Source organism: Misgurnus anguillicaudatus, chromosome 4, assembly GCF_027580225.2.
Source record: "Misgurnus anguillicaudatus chromosome 4, ASM2758022v2, whole genome shotgun sequence".
In the NCBI taxonomy this organism is placed as follows: Eukaryota; Metazoa; Chordata; class Actinopteri; order Cypriniformes; family Cobitidae; genus Misgurnus; species Misgurnus anguillicaudatus.
In genome coordinates, this window is record NC_073340.2 from 21,944,586 (window position 1) to 21,963,219 (window position 18,634).

An 18,634-nucleotide genomic window follows, 5' to 3' on the forward strand; every position below is an offset into this window, starting at 1 on the left:
GGTTTCCTCTTAACTCCATCTTTAAAGAGCACAATGCACTTGTGTGCTTCAACCTGCCTGCCCTTGCTTTCTGCTCATCTGAACTCTCCTGAAGAGAGAGAGAGAGAGAGAGAGAGAGAGAGAGAGAGAGAGAGAGTTTTCCACTATAGGAGTGAAAGAAAGAAGGTCAAAAGCACATCTAATATAACAGGCTGATAAAGTTGTGGTGCAGTGGTTGCAGCATGCCATGGTGCCAATGTGGGTGTTGTAGGTTCAAGTCTGGCCTGCAACAAACTTCTCTTTGACAAATAATTTCCTGCCCTTTTCATAGTAACAATCAATCAACAAAAATGTATAGCAACAATAAAATTAAAATAGCATGGGATAAAGGGAACATACATGTAGTGTAATGATGCTGAAAAGGGTTAAATTCAAGGGCACCGGGACACACGGCGAAAAAGGCTGCAAAGGCACATAAGCGATAATGTAAGCTGTGCGCCTAATGGCACAGGAAGATGAGACCAGGCTTAGGCAGATTAAGTACGGACCCTATTTTAATCCAATATTAAATGGGCTTAAACCAACCTCATACACACGGTTTCTAAAGAGAGACAACTTTTCGGACTTATCAGGCCACACTTGATACGAATGCCCGGCCTTTGATAACACACTTTAAAGGGATGGGGCTGAATTGAAGGGCTCCTGCTGAAAGACAGGAGCGTGGCAGAGCTGAAGGAGTGAAAGGAGAGAGGGTAGAGGATGACAGATTGTGTTGTGGTGCTGGCGTCTGCGCTTTTCTCCTGCCTTCATTATTTTATTTAGTTGTGATGAATCGGCTACTCGCTGAACGATGAGCTGAGCGGATATGGGAGAGAAGCAGCAGTTGTACTGTACTGTGGTGAAGGAAAAAAGAGAGAGAGAGCAAGAGAGGATGAGACAGAAAGAGAGAGAGAGAGGGCCTTAAAGCAGATTTAATAGTAAGAATGTTTTTCGGTGTGCCCCGACTAAACAGTAGGCTTTGCATGGTGCAAATATGTCAAAGATCTCACAGAAACCAAGACAACTTTAAGTACAGTGATGAATTACACTCTCCACCAGGAACCCAGGGGAGAAACCCTGACGCTATGAAGTTTGTGTAGGCGAAGGGCTGAGTCAAGCGGCAAGTGCGTCTGTTTGCGTGTGATTCCCATGTGGGCAGGTCGGGATGACTCAGACTAACAGATGCACAAGCTCCACCGTACCCCTCCCGTCAGACGTCAGTGACCATTCGATCTTAATATCCTGTGAGGAAGGTGGGTATGCAAAAAGGAAAAAAACATTTGCAAAAACTGCCGCCACTCGATTCGTGCATGCTGCCCCCTTTTAAGTCCTGTATAAATATACATAAATTCTTAATAGGGGTGTAAGAAAATATCAATACATGCGACTATAGGGATATTTTGTTTGCCAATACTGTATTGATTATCAAAAAAATGCAATTTTGATTTTTTTTATCATAAAAAATTAATGGCAGATGCTTCGTTTTAAGTTTATATCCCGACCGTTAGATAGCATTAATCTTATCTGTAAACTTCAAGAGTGACAGGAAGTACTTGCTATGGTGGTGTGTTCTTGATGCTAGCTTTCCTAAAATTAAATCCAATTCTATTCCAAAATTAAAGAAATATCCCAATATATCATTCTGCGCACTTTAGCAAAAATAAAAATAAATAAAAAATGCACTGTATCGTATCCAGGGTACCCACACCTTAGTTAACTTCAAATTTAAGGACATTTCAAGGACTTTCCAGGTCCAATACCCTCAAATTCAAGGACTAAATGTGGGGACACATTTCAAGTGAAAGCAAGGTTACATTGTGTTACCTTTTAAGGTACACTGTTACAGCTCCCTTTCGAGGGAACTCACGCTGCGTCACTGCCGTGACACTTTGGGGACGCCTCCAGGGGTAAGCGCGTCTGAATGTGTACATCAAATTCAACCAATGGTGAGGCTCAACGACAAAGACCGGATGACACAAGAGCCAGGAAGTATATCGCTATCTGAAATATTGCCAAAGATGGCGTCACATGGACGCAGGAAGTATGGAAAGGGAGACGCAGCGTCTTATTCCCTTCTCAGGGAACAACAGTTAAATACGTAACCTGAGACTTTTTAATTTGTCAATCACAACTATGCAAAAAAGCATTTATTATCCTACACTACACAGGGAATATGGATTTTTTTCCCAAAAAATTCTTGCATAAAATAGATTCAAGCACTTTCAATGAACTGTATCTATGTATGTATATTTTCAAAAACTTCCCAGGGCCTTGAATTTTTCCCCCCAGAATCACAAACTTTTAAGGATTTCAAGAACCCGTGGAAGCCCTGCGTATCGCAATCCCTGCACCATGACACGTATCATAACCCCAAATTATTGATGATACACAGCACATGGCATAAACGATATGCACGTACATGTTTGGCTATTTTCAAAGACATAATTATACAAAAACTATTTGTATTAAAGTCATTTATGTTTTTTCGGCCAAGTGCATCCAGAATTTTCGGTTTTGGCCCAGAATTTTTATTTCAGTGCATCACTATTTTGAAGTACTGTAATAGACGGTTTCATCGGACGCACGTGATACACGTCTGGATCCTAACCTTACTTCCGGTTTCGTTTTTTTTAAGGTCTGACTAGTTGCTAAACTGATCTCTTCAACAAATGCCTCGTCGAAAATAACAATTGTTTTGGTTTCCTTGGTATTCTGTGTGTTGTTTTTTTGCTTGTTATATAAATAAACTACGGTTAAAGGACTTTGTTGTTATTTATTCTTAGCGGATTTTACCGGAAGTTACGTGCAGCCGCTTGTTTATGTTGTTACTGCTGAAACGGTCTATATTGCAGCAGCGTATTGAGTGAAACCAGTGTCAATTAGGTGAACTCCTGAAAGAAGACGACAAAATAAGGAGCTCAAGCCAGTCAACAATTGGTCGGTTAACACTGGTTGCCAGAAACAGGTACACATTTTAACCCAAATGGATGCATACTGATAAAATGAACACTTTGAATCTATTATTGCTTTGAATAAAACTTTAAAAAATTTAAACAGCAGGGCCAGCGCAAGAAACACTGTCACTAACTTAACACGATTAGTCAAAGATTTGCACAATTTTTCTAGGAAATAAAACTGAAGTTAGGGTAGAATGTAAATCAACATTACAGGCGGCAAGTTTAACCTCTTCCAGGTCATAATTTGTACGCATTTGGAACAAACACAAAAGACATGAAACTATAAGGGCTAAACACAAGGACAGAAATGACAGAAGGGGAGAGAGGAAGGTCTTTTCATGCACTTTAGAGCAGGAGGGTCTCCAGGCATCTGCTACCTTATCCAGCCTGCAAGCCACATTCTAGTTTCTTCAACATTCTCGTCTTTTTTCTGTCCTAGAGGCAGTAATTAATATCACAGACATTTTGTTAGATCCTTGCGCTTGCAATTCATTTTATGGGAGTTGTAAAGAAGTCGTCCTAATGAACTCTTTTCTCTTTGTAAAGTCACACTGAGCTCTCTCTCCTCCTCTCTGGTATTGTTTCATCCTCACCTCGCCACTATGGAAACAAGCCAAGGCAAATCTTACAGGATTGTTAAGTGTTCTTTCTGAAGAGACAAGTAAAAATCATGTAAAACATGGGATTTTTAATATATATTAAAGTGGGGACAACAACAAGAAAGTTAAGTTTTCATTTTTTGGGGGGGGTCTTCAACGTAGATAAGCCAAGGCTTTGATTTGCACAATATTGATTTGCAATGCGTTATTGACATACAGAGAAGAAAGAAAAGGCCTTGAAAGATAAAAATAGTACAGGTGTTTATATCTAAAATACAAACTGTTTGGGGAATGGGAACCTGTGACCAAACCTGTGTCTCCATGAGCACCAGTGGCTATTTTTTTCCGATCTTTCTCGTCCTAGTTATATCATTTTCTTTTTACACAAGACCTGCATACATATTTAACAACTGTCTACTACTACTACTACAGTTTTTAAAAATACTAAATTTTAATATACGACTTATTAGAAGGGTTTCTAGGTATAACATGATGGTGACAACCAACAAGCTTGCTCCTTGCCCATTCACACCACAAGGCCAACATGCACACAGGGTCAAAGGGTGACTGACAGAATATGTGGCTTATAATCTGGGTCACTGCAATTCTGTGCATGTCTGACAGGTTGTGAGAAAAGAAGAGACAGGTTGTGGTCTCCTCTACAGGTTAAGACTGTCAGAGTGGGTTTTCAAGACCACATCTCCAGTCAAGCAGACCACATGGTACTGAGCTAAAGGACACAGCCTCATGAAAGATGTTCCAGTCTGATTTCTCAGAGGAGCTCCTCCTTTTTGTTTCACATGCACACTTTGAAAAAGCAGAAAAAAAACACAAAATGCTTATCAGCTTGAGTGTTTGAAATGCTAAAGCACATAAGGCATTCAATTATTAGTCCTGTGTGTGCCAATATGTGCTGCATGTTAAAACTGAACTTTTGAATCTCTATTGACCATATAACCACAAAACTTACACGTAATTTAGCAATCCTTTATCCTATGTTTGCTTGAAGATGATAAGAATGAGAAAAACAACAATTGAGACTTCAACCATTTAAATAAGCTGTTTCTCTTAAAATGCAATGAAATGTAATTCTTCTGCCGAAGCCTCTTGATGTTGCACTTCAGAAAAGGGACGAGTTTCATCTAATGTTTTAGAAGTTCAAACTCAAACATCAAATTCTTCCAAAACCAAATGATCTGAACTATGCTATCCAACATACATTACTGTAAGAATATTTGTATCTATTTCCATTTCTTCCAAGCAAACATTTCATTAAGTTGATATTTAAATGAAACATAACTCAATTACATTTCCTAAGCCCTAAAACATCAACCTCAGTCTAAGTAATAAAATGTTCCTATGGGATTTCTCCTTCCGACTGTGTATCCACATCGAAGCTATCCTGTCTCAGGTTAGGTTAGGCAGCTGTGTGACAGGAACAGCCAAGTTATAATGGTCCACTGGGACTTTTCCATGCAGCTTCCAGTTCCTACCAAGTACATTAATCCTTACTGTAAACAAGCCAGTGCCTGCAGATGTTTACATTGCCTCCAGATCGCTGTAAACAGAAAATCCTATCCCACCTGTCCCATTACATTAAGAAAACCCTTCTGTCGTTTTATGTGGCCCAGTCTGTGAAAACCCACCTTAAGTCATTTTTTTTCTACATAAAAGCATCCTAAAAAATTGTGAAATTACTGTAAACTGATGCTCTTACAGGGATAGTTCACACAAAAATGTAAATTCCTTCATCATTTACTCCCAAGTCCCATTGACATTTACAGTAAGAAAAAAGAATACTATGGAAAATTTATTTTTGGGTAAACTATGCCTTTAATCTCATGATTAGATTATTATAACTGCCTGGATATTACAAACAGGGTCACGTATTTGACACTGAGCTCTAAAATGTATTAGACATACATAACATATGCATGGTGGTGTGTGTGTGTGTGTGTGTGTGTGTGTGTGTGTGTGTGTGTGTGTGTGTGTGTGTGTGTGTGTGTGTCTGAACCGTGCTAATAAATAAAAATAGTTTTATTTTGAAATGTTGTTTTTTTAACAGCTATCTTCACACTTTATGTGCAATATTTTAAATGTGAGAAAAGAGATGACGTAACCGCTATTTTGTCACATCAACAAAGACACACAAACACAATATGAAAGAGCCAAAGAGAATTTCAGTGACTCAGGAGCAAAACTGCATCAAATATCTACAGTAGCTTACAACTTTTTATATGATGCTTAAACATTTTATATCTACACTGTCAGGAAAAAAAGGTACAAAACAGGTACAAAGGTACACAGGTACCTTTTCTATTGCTGGGGTGGTACCCTCAAAGGTTATTTTTCGTACCTTTATGAGAATACAACAATTATGTACCAGTTACATTTTAGGGGTCCAAAACAGTCAACTGTACCTTTAAAGGTACACAATGGCTTTTGGCTCATGAAGCGATCAAGTTTTGGTGTTATTAAAGTGTGAAAATGCCGGTCCAAGAATTTTGATCTTTGAGGTAAAGCATTTGGATTTATTTCAGTTTATTATTGGATTTTTCTTGTTCACAGTTTTTCGTGCAAGATCTGGCAACACTAGTCAGAAAGGCTCTCCTGATTTTGCCAAGTGGTTGATGTCCTCAGGGCAACATTATGTTGACCCTGGGACAACATTTCAATCAACCAATCAGATTTCAGAAATAAGTTTACAGTTTGTTTTAAGTTTAGGCTTACAATAAGGATTAGCTGTTTCTAGACCATTGTTTTTCACTTATCATGTCCAATGTGCGTTTCATATATGTAACACGTGACCTTTCTAGTCATTACGGAATTATGGGAGTTCACGCTGGCTTGTCACACAGCAAGAGGAAGACGAGAAGTTGTGGTTTAAAAATGTATATTTTTTATTTTTCTTGCCAAATATGACAATCGTTTCACTAGATAAGACCCTTATGCCTCGTTTGGGATCGTTTAGAGTCCTTTGAAACTGCAATTTTAAACTGCATTAAAACTGTTAAGTGTTGGGGTCCATTAAAGTCCATTAAATGAAAAAAATCCTGGAATGTTTTCCTCAAAAAACATAATTTCTTCTCGACTGAACAAAGAAAGACATCAACATTTTTGGTGACATGGTGGTGAGTAAATTATCTGGATTTTTTTTTTTTTAAGAAAATGGACTAATCCTTTAAGGTACAGTAATGTACCAAAAAAGGTCCAAATTTTATTATGTTTAGTATAACTGTAAAGGTACAAAACGGAACCTTCAGGTACCACCCCAGTGACAGAAAATGTAGTTTTATTCAGTTCTATTAAACTATTTTATATACAGTTTTAAAAACAGTATTACAGTAACATGGTATGCAGTAGTTGCAAGCATTTTAATCTGTGCATAGAAACAAAAATTGCATGTTCCCCAGTGCAATTTTTATGAAGTTAATGAAGTTACCTAATTATGTCTTCCTCTATAGCTCCACAATGTTTACATAAAGCACATAAATTACTTTGGGCTAATATGGATGCATATTTGTGACCCTGGACCACAGTCTTAGGTGGCACGGGTGACAGGCATAGTTGTAGCAATAGCCAGAAATACATTATATATGTCAAAATTATAGATTTTTCTTTTATACCAAAAATCTTTGTGATATTATGTAAAGATCATGTTCCGTAAAGATGTTTAGTACATTTCCTACAATAAATATATCAAAACTTTATGTTTGTAAGTGAACGCAGTTGCTAAGGATTTTATTTGGATTATTTTAAAAGCGATTTCCTCAATATTAAAATTTTTGAACCATCAAATTCCAGATTTTCAAATAGTTTTATCTTGGCCAAATATATAGTCTTATCCTAACAAAGCGTACATCAATGGTAAAAGCTTATTTATTCAACTTTCAGATGATATAAAAAAAACTAAATTTCACCCTTATGACTGGGTCACATTTACCCTTGACTCAGCAATCCCTAACTTACTGTAATTCTGCTTTTTTATATCACTACTAAATTATATAAATATTCATGATTCATTCCACCTAAATAAATAATACAGTTAGTTAATATATAAAAGAATGAATTTGCATCAAAAAGAAAGAAAGAAAGAAAGAAAGGTACGAAGGAAGAAAGAAAGAAAGAAAGCCACACTGTTAGTTTTAGTTAGAAAATGGATATTATGATTATGCTAATCAGTCACTTTAAGGAGTAAAAAATAAACTCTGCCATCTCTCATTAGTTTTTTCAATCTTTCTTCCCCATTTCTTCTGTTTCATTTTAAGGTACTGCTATCAGTAATGACTGCGTTCACAGCTGCCATGAGAAAAGACAGCTGAGAAATGGCTTTTTAAGTGCCACAATCACCATAAAATCTGGATTTGATCAAGTTGGCTGCCAGAGGAAATAAATTAATGAAGGAAGGAGGGTCATGTGACCCGGGCCAGAGTGGAAGGCAAAGGTGCGGACCGAAATAATTACAGACGTACTCGTGGCCCGGCTTCAGTCAAGGACACGGGCTGTTTATTCAAATGAGCTCTGATAAGGCTTAATGCGGATGGTGGCTTATTGCTCTCCTCCTAATGAGAAAAAAACCACAACACTCTCAGAACAGGTGCTCACTGAGACAAGCCACACAGTGTGGTGTTAAACCAGTAGAGATGACAGCTGAACAAGAATGAAAAGTGATAAAAAGAGGAAATGCCACAGTATGCCATGGGCAAGTAATGTTAGAGGCTTTTTTAAAGGGACACTCCTTTTTTTTGAAAATATTTCCCAGCTCATTTTCTAGCTCCCCTAGAGTTAAAGATTTGATTTTTACAGTTTTGGAATCCATTTAGTCGGTCTGGCTGTACCACTTTTAGCATAGCTTAGCATAATCAATTGAATCTGATTAGACCATTAGCATTGCTTTCATAATGACCAAAGAGTTCCGATATATTATTATTTATATTACACAGTTCCTGAAAATAGTCCCCTGCTATTAAAAGTTACCAAAGGGACTATTTTCTGGTCCTGCGTAATATTTTTGCGCCTGCTGCAGCCATGTTACAGCAGCAAAGTCCCTGATTATTACGCCAGAATGTGAGTATAGTCCTAACCATATCTGCCTAGAAAAACACAACTTTTAATTTCCGTTGGTCTTAGTACACGATGTAACTACAGAAGAGTCAAGTTTTAAATAGGATAAATATCGAAACTCTTTGATCATTTTTGAGCGCGATGCTAATGGTCTAATCAGATTCAATGGATTATGCTAAGCTATGCTACTGTAAAAGTGGTACCGCCAAACCCGGAGATCGGCTGAATGGATTCAAAAACAGTAAAAATCAAGTGTTTATCTCTAGAGGAGCTGGAAAATGAGCCTATATTTTGAAAAAAATTTAGTGCCGCTTTAAGCTAAATGTATGTTTCATTATAAATACCTGTCTGCTTATTTTATATGAAACAGCCTTTATAAATCTAGGGAGAATCATTTTGTTGTACCTTTTTGCATTAGTTTGGGTTTTTACAGCAGATACACATTTAATAACAGCCACCTGCCAGTCAAACAGCATGCAGGTGCCAGATTGAGTCTGTAATCTTTACTACCAATAATATAAATAGACTGTTTTGTTATATTTTTACTCTAGCACTAGTACACTCTCAGGAAATAAGGTACAAGAAGGTACAAAAGTTGTCACTGGGGCGGTACCTTAAGGGCGGAATCCACGATGTTTGAAAAACACGTTGGAAAAGGAGACGGGCCGACTACCAAAACACACTTATAGCCAATCAAATCAAATCAAATGCCGGGTTGCGTATGTGTGGGGCGGGTCTATCAACAGAAGGTCCAGATTCTATTGGGGTAGGGGCGTGTTTGTTTAGGTGATTTCAAATATAAACATTGGCTTTCAAACATCATGGACTCCGCCTTTAAGCTTCACATGGGTACCTTAGAAGTACAGTACATAGGTTCCTCAAAGGTACATACAAATGGACCTTTTTAACCTCTTGAAAAGCACCCCCATTCTGGCCCAAACCATGAAAAGACCTACTTTCACTAAAAGAGCTGTTATTACTAAACCATTTAGAGTATAAGCATACTGTAACAGTGGAAAGAAGATACTTTTAGCTTCATTTTCCAGGTTTCAAAATTATTTTAAGATAAAAATGAAAAAAGTTAGAGAGGCTGAAGTACATTGTAATAATTTTTTTTTGCATAACATCTTTTTTTAATACTAAAAATCTTAATGATAACTATGTGTGTGAAACCTAGAAATGCAATGATGCCAAAGCCACAAGTCTAAAGAAGTTATGTTTCACGTTTGAGGTCAATAGGCCCAAAAATTAGGTTCTTGCAAGAGTTTTTGTAAGATTAGTGCCTTTTCTAAGTGCCAGTCATGCCCCAAAATAAAAGTCTTTTGTTTACATGCATACACGTTCGTTCTTCTTCTTATTATTATTATTATGCAGTTTCCACACCAGGAAATAAAACATCACACAAAGATTGTTGGATTCATTATCTAATTGGCTACACATTCTGTCTATCAATATTTTCCATGAAGTCATTAGAGAAACGAGCAAGTCAGATGAAGTCACGATTTTGGATATTATGTATTATACTCCCGCCTACTTTTAAAAACCAAGTAGCACCATAAAACAAAATAATAACATGATAACATAACAATAAACATGTTTTAACAAAAATGTAAAAAAAAATTATTTATTTCATTTTGCCACGAAACTCTTCAAGTGTTACGATGTAAATAGTCCTCAGATTGTATATTATATTGAATATTGTATATTGAATACAAGACGTTCATGTGAAATCTGATGTAAACAATGGACAATATATCTATATTTCACGGATTATACGCATTTGTGGACAAAAATGGTCATTGGATGTATTTTATTGGAGAGTTTTTATGGGCTATTCACACATCTGAAACAGACTGGATTAGGGTTGCCGCGGTGATGTAACTTTCCCACCGGTTAATCGGCGCGTCACAAACTCGGTGATCCCGGTATCACCGGGTGGGAGGGGCTTATAAATGCGCATGCAGACGTGCACATTTTACTTTCACTTTTGAATTACGCAACTTTTAAATGCATTGCTTGCGTACGCTGCGTTAAATCGCGTATGAATTTGCGTGCAATGCGAGTGCAACAGCTGGTTTAATTAAGTGCTTGAGTCAATGTGCGCAGGTAATTCTCACAGAACCCGCCAGTCCCAAGCAGAGCAACCGACTACTTCTCCATAAAAGCGCTGCTTGAATGATGGGTTTAATATTTTTCTTGATGCAAAAGACAACAAAAAAACGATCTCGCTTATATTAAACATCATATATGTATATTATAACAAAAACGAGTAAGCACGCGGCTTCTGTCATCATCTGGTCAGTCAGCTCGCCTCGTAAACTCTGACAGAAATAAATTAAATCTGACACCTGCTGCTCTGTGACGTGACGCGCGTTCAGCTCCGCAGCAGACACATTCAGTTGTAAGTGTTTGCTCTCTCTAACGAAACTAAATGATTTAATTACACAAAAATATCAAAACGACGGTGTCGCAGTGGGCAAGTGATCTAAGCGGTGAGAGGCTGAAGCACCGGTTATCACCGTTTCACCGACTATCGCGGCAAGCCTAGACTGGATTCGATTCGCGATCGTTATATCAACACAAGGTAAGGAGTCCCGTTTCTATTTTGCATGTTGTCATCTGGACTTCTGTAACAACATACTATATTTATGATGCTAGAGCATCTGTATCTCAAAACAGAGACCATACACTGATGCTAAACCCGTAGACCTTTTAAACGATATATAGTAATGTTAATATTATTAATGTTTGTAGACAGTAGGCTATATAGATATTGTTAGCAGCGTTTCCGCCCCCGAGCTAGTGCGCGTCGAAAGGTTAAAAGGTACCATCCCAGTGACAACTTTTGTACCTTTTTTGAATCCATTAAAAGTCATAAAATACTACGTGATTTTAGTATTTTAGTATTATTTCAATTAAATTAGAATATAGTAGGAAACCCTGAGTTACTGATTAAAGCCCCTCCAGATTTCGGAGCAAAAAACATTAAGAGTTTTTCAAACTACTGTACTTAAAACGCAACAGGGCAGGGCTAAGAACCAACGTAATGGGGAAACTCAGAATCCAACTTCCCAGCTTAAATTAAACTTGTAATCTTTGGAGGAGTCTGCCAAGACCCATTCCAAACCGCTATTACGCAAAGCCACAGAGGGTCCTGAAGCGACCTGATTTCCAGGACTGAAGACTTAATTCAAATGCGCTGTACAAATCTTCTGAGGATCAAACAGAAAACGGGATGGAAGGTACGATGAACCCCTGGCAGGTGCCATTGTCACAGGGCTTATTTAACTGAGCCTCTTTTCTGTGTCGTGTTCCAGCGTGGGATAAGTATAATAGCCCATTTTTATTTTTCATTACCTATTAATAAGTCTTTACTTGATGAAGCCCAGACCTTTCGCTCCCACGCACCTGGCTGGCCTGATCCGGCTTAAATTATGGCATCCATCATTGGTTTCATTTTAGCCCTCGACAGACTTGGGTGGATCTGTTGTGCTGGACTTTTGAATGAAGAGCCCTAGAGGGCCTGTGTTAGTCTATTTACAATGGCATATTCAGGATGCGTGATGTGTAGGAAAATCAGCAAAATCGATATCTCACACTGCAGAAAGGCGCCACCAACTTAAATATTTTTCACCATGCCCCAGAGTGAATGAGTCCGTAATTAAACACGCTCCCCTAAACTGACCTTTTTCTTATAAGACTCTAATTAATTTAGTGAATTCATCACTATGTCAATTATAGGTTTTGTTTTTATTATTCATTGAATTAAGTTGAAAAGTGTTTGATTTTAGTGTTGAAACCCCAATTAAGATTGTCGTAAGACTATCAGCTATGATTAAAAATCAAATATATAAATATATAAACTTTTAAATCGTTTACCATCATGTCTCAAATTCGCGCGTGCAGTTGTTGTTATAGGCTTGATCGACTTCATGCAGCGCTGCAAGAACCTACAGCCGGATGACGTCAAAGTGCCGCCTCGGATCATTCTCGCGGTACTTTGACGTCATCCGGCGGTCGGTTCTTGCAGCGCCACAGGAAGTCGAACAAGCCTAACGTGTGTGACGTCGTTGCCGTAAAGCAAGTCGTGATTCTCGCAAGATTTGTCAGGGGCGGTTCTCTCAAGCTTGCATTGCTGGTTTTGCTAGCGGCGTCCTCCTCGAGCTTCAACAGGAGGATGATTCGCCCTACTATGACTTTGTTTACCACTGAAATAACTTTGAAGCTGTTATATTAAGGTAAAATAACTGCATAGTGTGTCTTTAAGAATTCCTCAAATATAGTAAGAATAAAACTTTTATGATCTAATCTCTTTTTCTTCACATTTTTTTCTTCAGACTTTGTCAGCATCTAGCATTGCTCATAAAAGGGATAGTTCACCCAAAAATGAAAATTCTGCCATCATTTACTCACCCTCAGAGTAAACCATTTGTGGACCCCATTTACTTCCATAGTATTCTTTTTTCCTACTATGGAAGTGAATGGGGTCCACAAACGGTTTGGTTACAAACATTTCTCAAAATATCTTCCTTTGTGTTCATCAGAACAATTAAATTTATACAGGTTTGTAACAACATGAGAGTGAGAAAATGATCACATAGAATTTTCACTTTTGGGTTAACTATCCCTTTAAAAAGACAAACATTCTGGTGCTTCCTTAAAACAATGGCCTCTATTTTACTGATCTAAGTGCATGATCTAAAGGGCATGGCGCAGGTGCACAAAGGGCATGTCTGAATTCGCTTTTGCTAGTTTAACAACAGAAAAATGTTCGCCTCGTGAGGCGCATGGTCAAAAAGGGTTGTACCTATGTGGCGCTTCTCCAGAGAGGAAATCAATTTCATTCGTCATTACTGACACATGCAATGACCATCCATTATGACATTTAGGCATATTCCAGCCGCATATTCCAAAAGCACGCTTTAAATAAAAATAAAAATACTGCACCATTAACTTATAGTTGGTCAATGTCACAATTATTTTCAGTTGCCGTAAAATAGCGGCAACAATGCCCCTACACCTTTTTTTCAGACCAGCAGAATGATCAGAAATAATCAGAATGATTTCAGACACTCTAAAAGTTTTTCCAATTATGTGTGTCTTAAGGGGATCGCACACCGGACGCGCAGTTCTTAAAAAATCTAACACATTGTTTTCTATGAGTATACGCACACCGGCGCCGCCAGGTGCCGCCTGTCCGCGCCGCCCAGCTTTCACTCAGGAAGTTGCTCAAATCCCTTTCGTGGCACAGCGCCACTCACATAGTTTAACATTAAATAACATCATATTTGTCCCAAATCATTAACGATTAACATTGGCTGCTAACGTATATTTTACATTTTGAAGTAGACGCTATCTGTCGAAGCTCGCGCTATTTAATGTGCACTTCCGGTTTACATTTCCTCCGAGTTGTCGTAGACGCGACTCGACGCGGCGCGACGCTGGGCTGCGCGGCTGGTGTGCGACCCCCTTTATGCATCAGACGTTCAACCAGTGCTACGTGAGCGTGACATCTAAGGATGAGACTTGAGGGTGACCATCTGTTTGTCGATCCAGTGGAGATGGAAGAGTGTTTGAAACTTTAGAAACAACCAGTAATTTCGTGATTCTTTCCAGTGCACCTTGCGGCATAGAAATTAATTCATCTAGTCAATTATGAAAATACTGTACAGTTTACACATCCTAAGTACTAGAAAAGTCGACTGTCTTATAAAATCATTCATACAGTAGCAGTGTTATGTAGGTAGTGTAGGGGGATGTTTAATTCATGAGCAGACAGACCGTTTGGCCAGACAGTGAGGACAGCCTACAAGGAAGACCCAGATAAAGCTCTGCTAAAATCGGTCCATCGGAGGCACACGGTGACATCAGATCCAGCATAAAAAAGACAAAAGACGGAGAACTAGAGCGGTGGAGAGATTGCCAGACAACATACAACACTCTGCGTGAACTCTGCATCCATTTCAGCACATCAAACACTGCTCTTACTGCGAAACAGTATTTGTTCTGTGATGCAGAGCATCTGTAACAACGGCTGGAACAGGTGTTAGAGATGGGCAGGTAATGATGCAACCATACCTCAAATCCTGAGCTCATGAATATTAATAAGCTTGGCTCTGCTACAGTAGGCATTCTTTATAGAGAGTCCAGTCAGGCTACCTATTTAATATTCATGAGCCATAGGCTTTAAATATTAATTAATTCAAACAAATTGTGTAGGTAGTACAGCTGAATTCAAACCCAGCGAAAAAACACATACTGATAAAATGTAAAGTTTGCAAGTCGCTTTGGATAAAAATGTAATGCGAATGCTTTTATTGAAGTCCTACCTGTAGTGCGCTGTTCAGGAAGCAGCTGTTCTGACCCGGCTCGTTGCTCAGGCCTTTGCTGGGAGCGATAGAGGTCATGGTGCGAGGGGTGTACATCCCCCGCAGCCCGCTGCTGCCCGACGCAAAGTAGTTCCGCTTCCACGACATGGGTCCAGCTCCGCCCCTCTCCCTCCCCCCTCCAATCACCACGAGAGCCGCGTCCTTCCCCAGCCAATCACGGTGGAGGAGGAGGGCATCCTGAACAAGGTGCAGATGACTTTTGTGCGTGTCTGTGGATTTAGGGAGTGAGAGCAGAGAGTGTATGTCCTAAATTGGCCTCTATGTTACTCCCATGAGAAAGGGGATTGTGGGTCAGGAGTGGGTGGTTGTGGGTCGGGGGGCTGTTTGGCAAGTATTTAAAAACTAAATCTTATATATAATGAAGCGATAAAATCTCAGATGTGGTAACAGGTGTAAACAAAAAAGTGATGTTTTCTCCCAGGAGGGCCAAATGAATCTCACTAATGTCTGTCTGTCGTGACTAAATAGCTCCTCGCACCTGAGACCACAAAGCGGAGTCAAATGCAACGAGTGGCCTGGTTATAACCAGCTGCGTGCCTGTTGCTGTGTGTTTGTTTGTATGTGTGTGTGAGTATGTGTAGATTTGATATGGGCTGCAACCAAGATGATGTCCTTGACGCTGCTGTACACCTCCAGCTCTTCAACTCTGAAACACCCGACCAGAAGATCCTTTCTTTACCCAGATGGCCTGAAAATAACAGAATAGTAGCCAATAAGCATTAATTACAACACAGCCACCACCTCTCATCATAATTTTAAGGTAATATTTGCTCAAAAGTGCCAAACATTTAAAGTATTAAAAATAAATATATGACTTGCAGGGTAGTCACATGATCATTTAAAAGGGTCTTGAAAATACTACAAAGCCATACTGTAAACCAGGGGTCTCCAACGTGGTCCCATACAGAGTCTGTGAGGTGCCCGTCAAAGCACATTCTAATAGTCTCAATTGTAATATTTATCTATTACATATTTTTATATTAGCTTGGCTTGGTTTATGTATGTTAACATTTTAAACAATACTATAATATATGAAGAGTTTGGTTCCAAAACGCGTTAAGTTACCGCGAAAATCAGTATTGTATCAGGTCAGTCAATTCTTAATTTTACGCAAAGTTCAATATCCGCCGTGTTATTCTGTCATGTTTTCTCCCTTTTTCCCAAAACTCAATAAATGCCACTCCCCTAGGCATGGATTTATTGCATTTTGTGGAAAAAAATAATCAGGTTTCTATAATAAATCTTTAAAAATCAAATTATGGATTTGATTTTTTTTATATATAACCTAAAGAGGTTATGTGAAAGTTTGTAACAGAAAATAGTGATTTTCATCTTGTCACTTACACCTTTTTTACCGAAATTAGTCAAAAATGGATTTATTGCGTTTTGGAACTCTTCATATCAACAAGTAAAATAAAATAAAATCAACAAGTAAAACAAATAGTTTTGAGTAGACTATATCAAAAAGTAGCCCTCCAGATTGTTTTATCCATTGTGGTAGCCCTTGCTTACAAAAAGGTTGGAGACCCCTGCTGTAAACAATGTAGTTTGTCTGAAATGACAAATGTCGTCTCAGCTAATGGCATGTGTTTAGGGATAAATGAAATGTTGGTAAATGGTGAAAGGGGCGTTTTTAGAAAACCAGCAAATAATATGTTCACAAACACACAAGGTGACCTTAAGAAAGGTTTGATCTTCGGTTTATTTTCCTTAGACAAAAGAACATGTAATCCCTCTCAAAACCCATGATGCAGTATCTGCGAAATTAATTTCTTGATTTTTTTCTCTTTCTTATGCACCCTCCCCATGGGATGGGCTGTAAAATTTTTGGACAATCCACCAAATTAAATGCCTCACAAATGAAAGGTACTTTTTAATTTCAGATCTTAATGGATGTCAAAAATACGCAGGTGGTATCTGGACTGATTCTGATTAATAAAAGTGAGTGAATTTGCCAAGATAAGCAATTAATGTGCAAAAAACATTTTAGTAAAATCTCCACAGGCTGGCACAATTCCACTATTGTACGGTAGTTACAGCATCATACCGTCGGCGCACTTTTCCATTTCGGGCAGCAGAATGTGATCGAGAGGAAAGGGAGAAAAAGGCCAGGACACAGTTTGCATCTCTGAGCTCTCCTGCAGGGTTCGAGGCAGCAGCGTGCTGAGCAAATGTCCTATTCCCATTACTGCATAAATACACACCCACATTCACATAGAAAACATTGGTCCGTCCGGAGCCTGAGCAAAGCTCTGCAGTGTGCGTGTGTGTGTGTGTGTGTGTCTTGTTTTCCTGAGGCAGAAACACAGTAAGCGATGTTCTGATGTGGAAGATGAGGCGCAGGAACACTGACCGTGACAGACCCGAGGCAGGTGTTACTTCGGGTCACTGAAAGAAATCTTTCCTGCTCTTTTTAATCAAGGTCAACTCTGTGCAAGCATGAGGTACAGAGATATATGTTAAGGTGGTGTTTCTAGATTGGTGGGCCCAATATGGGTCCGCAGGTCTGTTTGTGCACAGAGAAAAACAATGCTGAATGCAAAAACAATGAAATAAAGATCATAAAACCATGCATAGTTTGGATTTAAAAAAACAGGTAGTCAACTGATGCTACAGTGGATGGGTTGCATGACATCCCAGAGGAAACTTTTATTGCTCTTCTATAGCTCAGGAGATTTCATTGATTTCTCAGTTGTTTCATTTCTGTATCAACTTAAGGTGCGTATACACCCAAGCATTTAAACGTGGCTTAAAACGCCGTGGCTTAAAAGTGTCGGCACTCAGCCTGGACAAAACTCACCAGCTGCTGGCATTTTAAAAAGCTCAGCGCTTCCATTGGAAACAATTGGAAACATATTGCGGAGTAAACGTCTTGGTGTGCACCAGTGATGCGTGGGTCAATGTATAAACATATATATATATATTGTACCCGACCTGCTTCCTGGGCCGCATTTTTTAAAAGTAGTAATTGTTTGAAATTAGCCTGGTGCAACCAGACTCGCGTACATTCATTTCATTTGTACAGGGAGTCTGGCCACGCTCCATTGCAATGCGTTACTTCCGTTACGGAGGGTCCTCTGTTGAAGTTTAAAAGTATTGGATCTGCCCAGACTGAATCTGCCATAACCAATCGCTAACGTTTGGTCGTGACGTATGTCACTCAGTCTGGCGCACGACCTCAACGTCTCAGCGTTCTTAGCCACTCCCCGCTGTTCGCTGATTGGACCTGCAGATTTTTGCTGGAGAAAACAAAACTCTACAGAGCAGTTCCAGACGTTCTTCTGAAGCGAAATGAAAATTAAGCGGAAGAACGTAGGAGGGCGGAGCCAGGCTAGTTTGAAATAGTCAATTGGCATCTTTATTTCAAACGACCGGACCGACCGTGACCCGAATATCATTAAAAATATTTTTGGATAACTCGTAACTGCGGGTCACTACGAGTGACCGCAGGCATCCACTCATTTTGGATCAACCCACGCATCACTGGTGTGCACACCCCTTTAGTCCAAGAAGTTTTTCCTAAAATTGCTTACAAATGAGAAAAAACACAAACAAATGAGACTGCTAAATTACAATAAAGAGTTCATATTGAAATTTTCACAATATA

The 18,634-nt window shown here is 39.0% G+C and overlaps 1 protein-coding gene across 1 annotated transcript in view; it reads right to left on the reverse strand.

The window, feature by feature from the left end:
- Positions 1-18,634, reverse strand: part of usp54b (ubiquitin specific peptidase 54b) — a 205,227-nt gene that overhangs the window by 131,132 nt on the left and 55,461 nt on the right. Inside the window, exon 2 of the mRNA XM_073866980.1 lies at positions 14,968-15,715. Coding sequence (XP_073723081.1) covers positions 14,968-15,114 — 147 coding nt within the window. The 5' untranslated portion in view covers positions 15,115-15,715. The remainder of the gene's footprint in view (positions 1-14,967; positions 15,716-18,634) is intronic.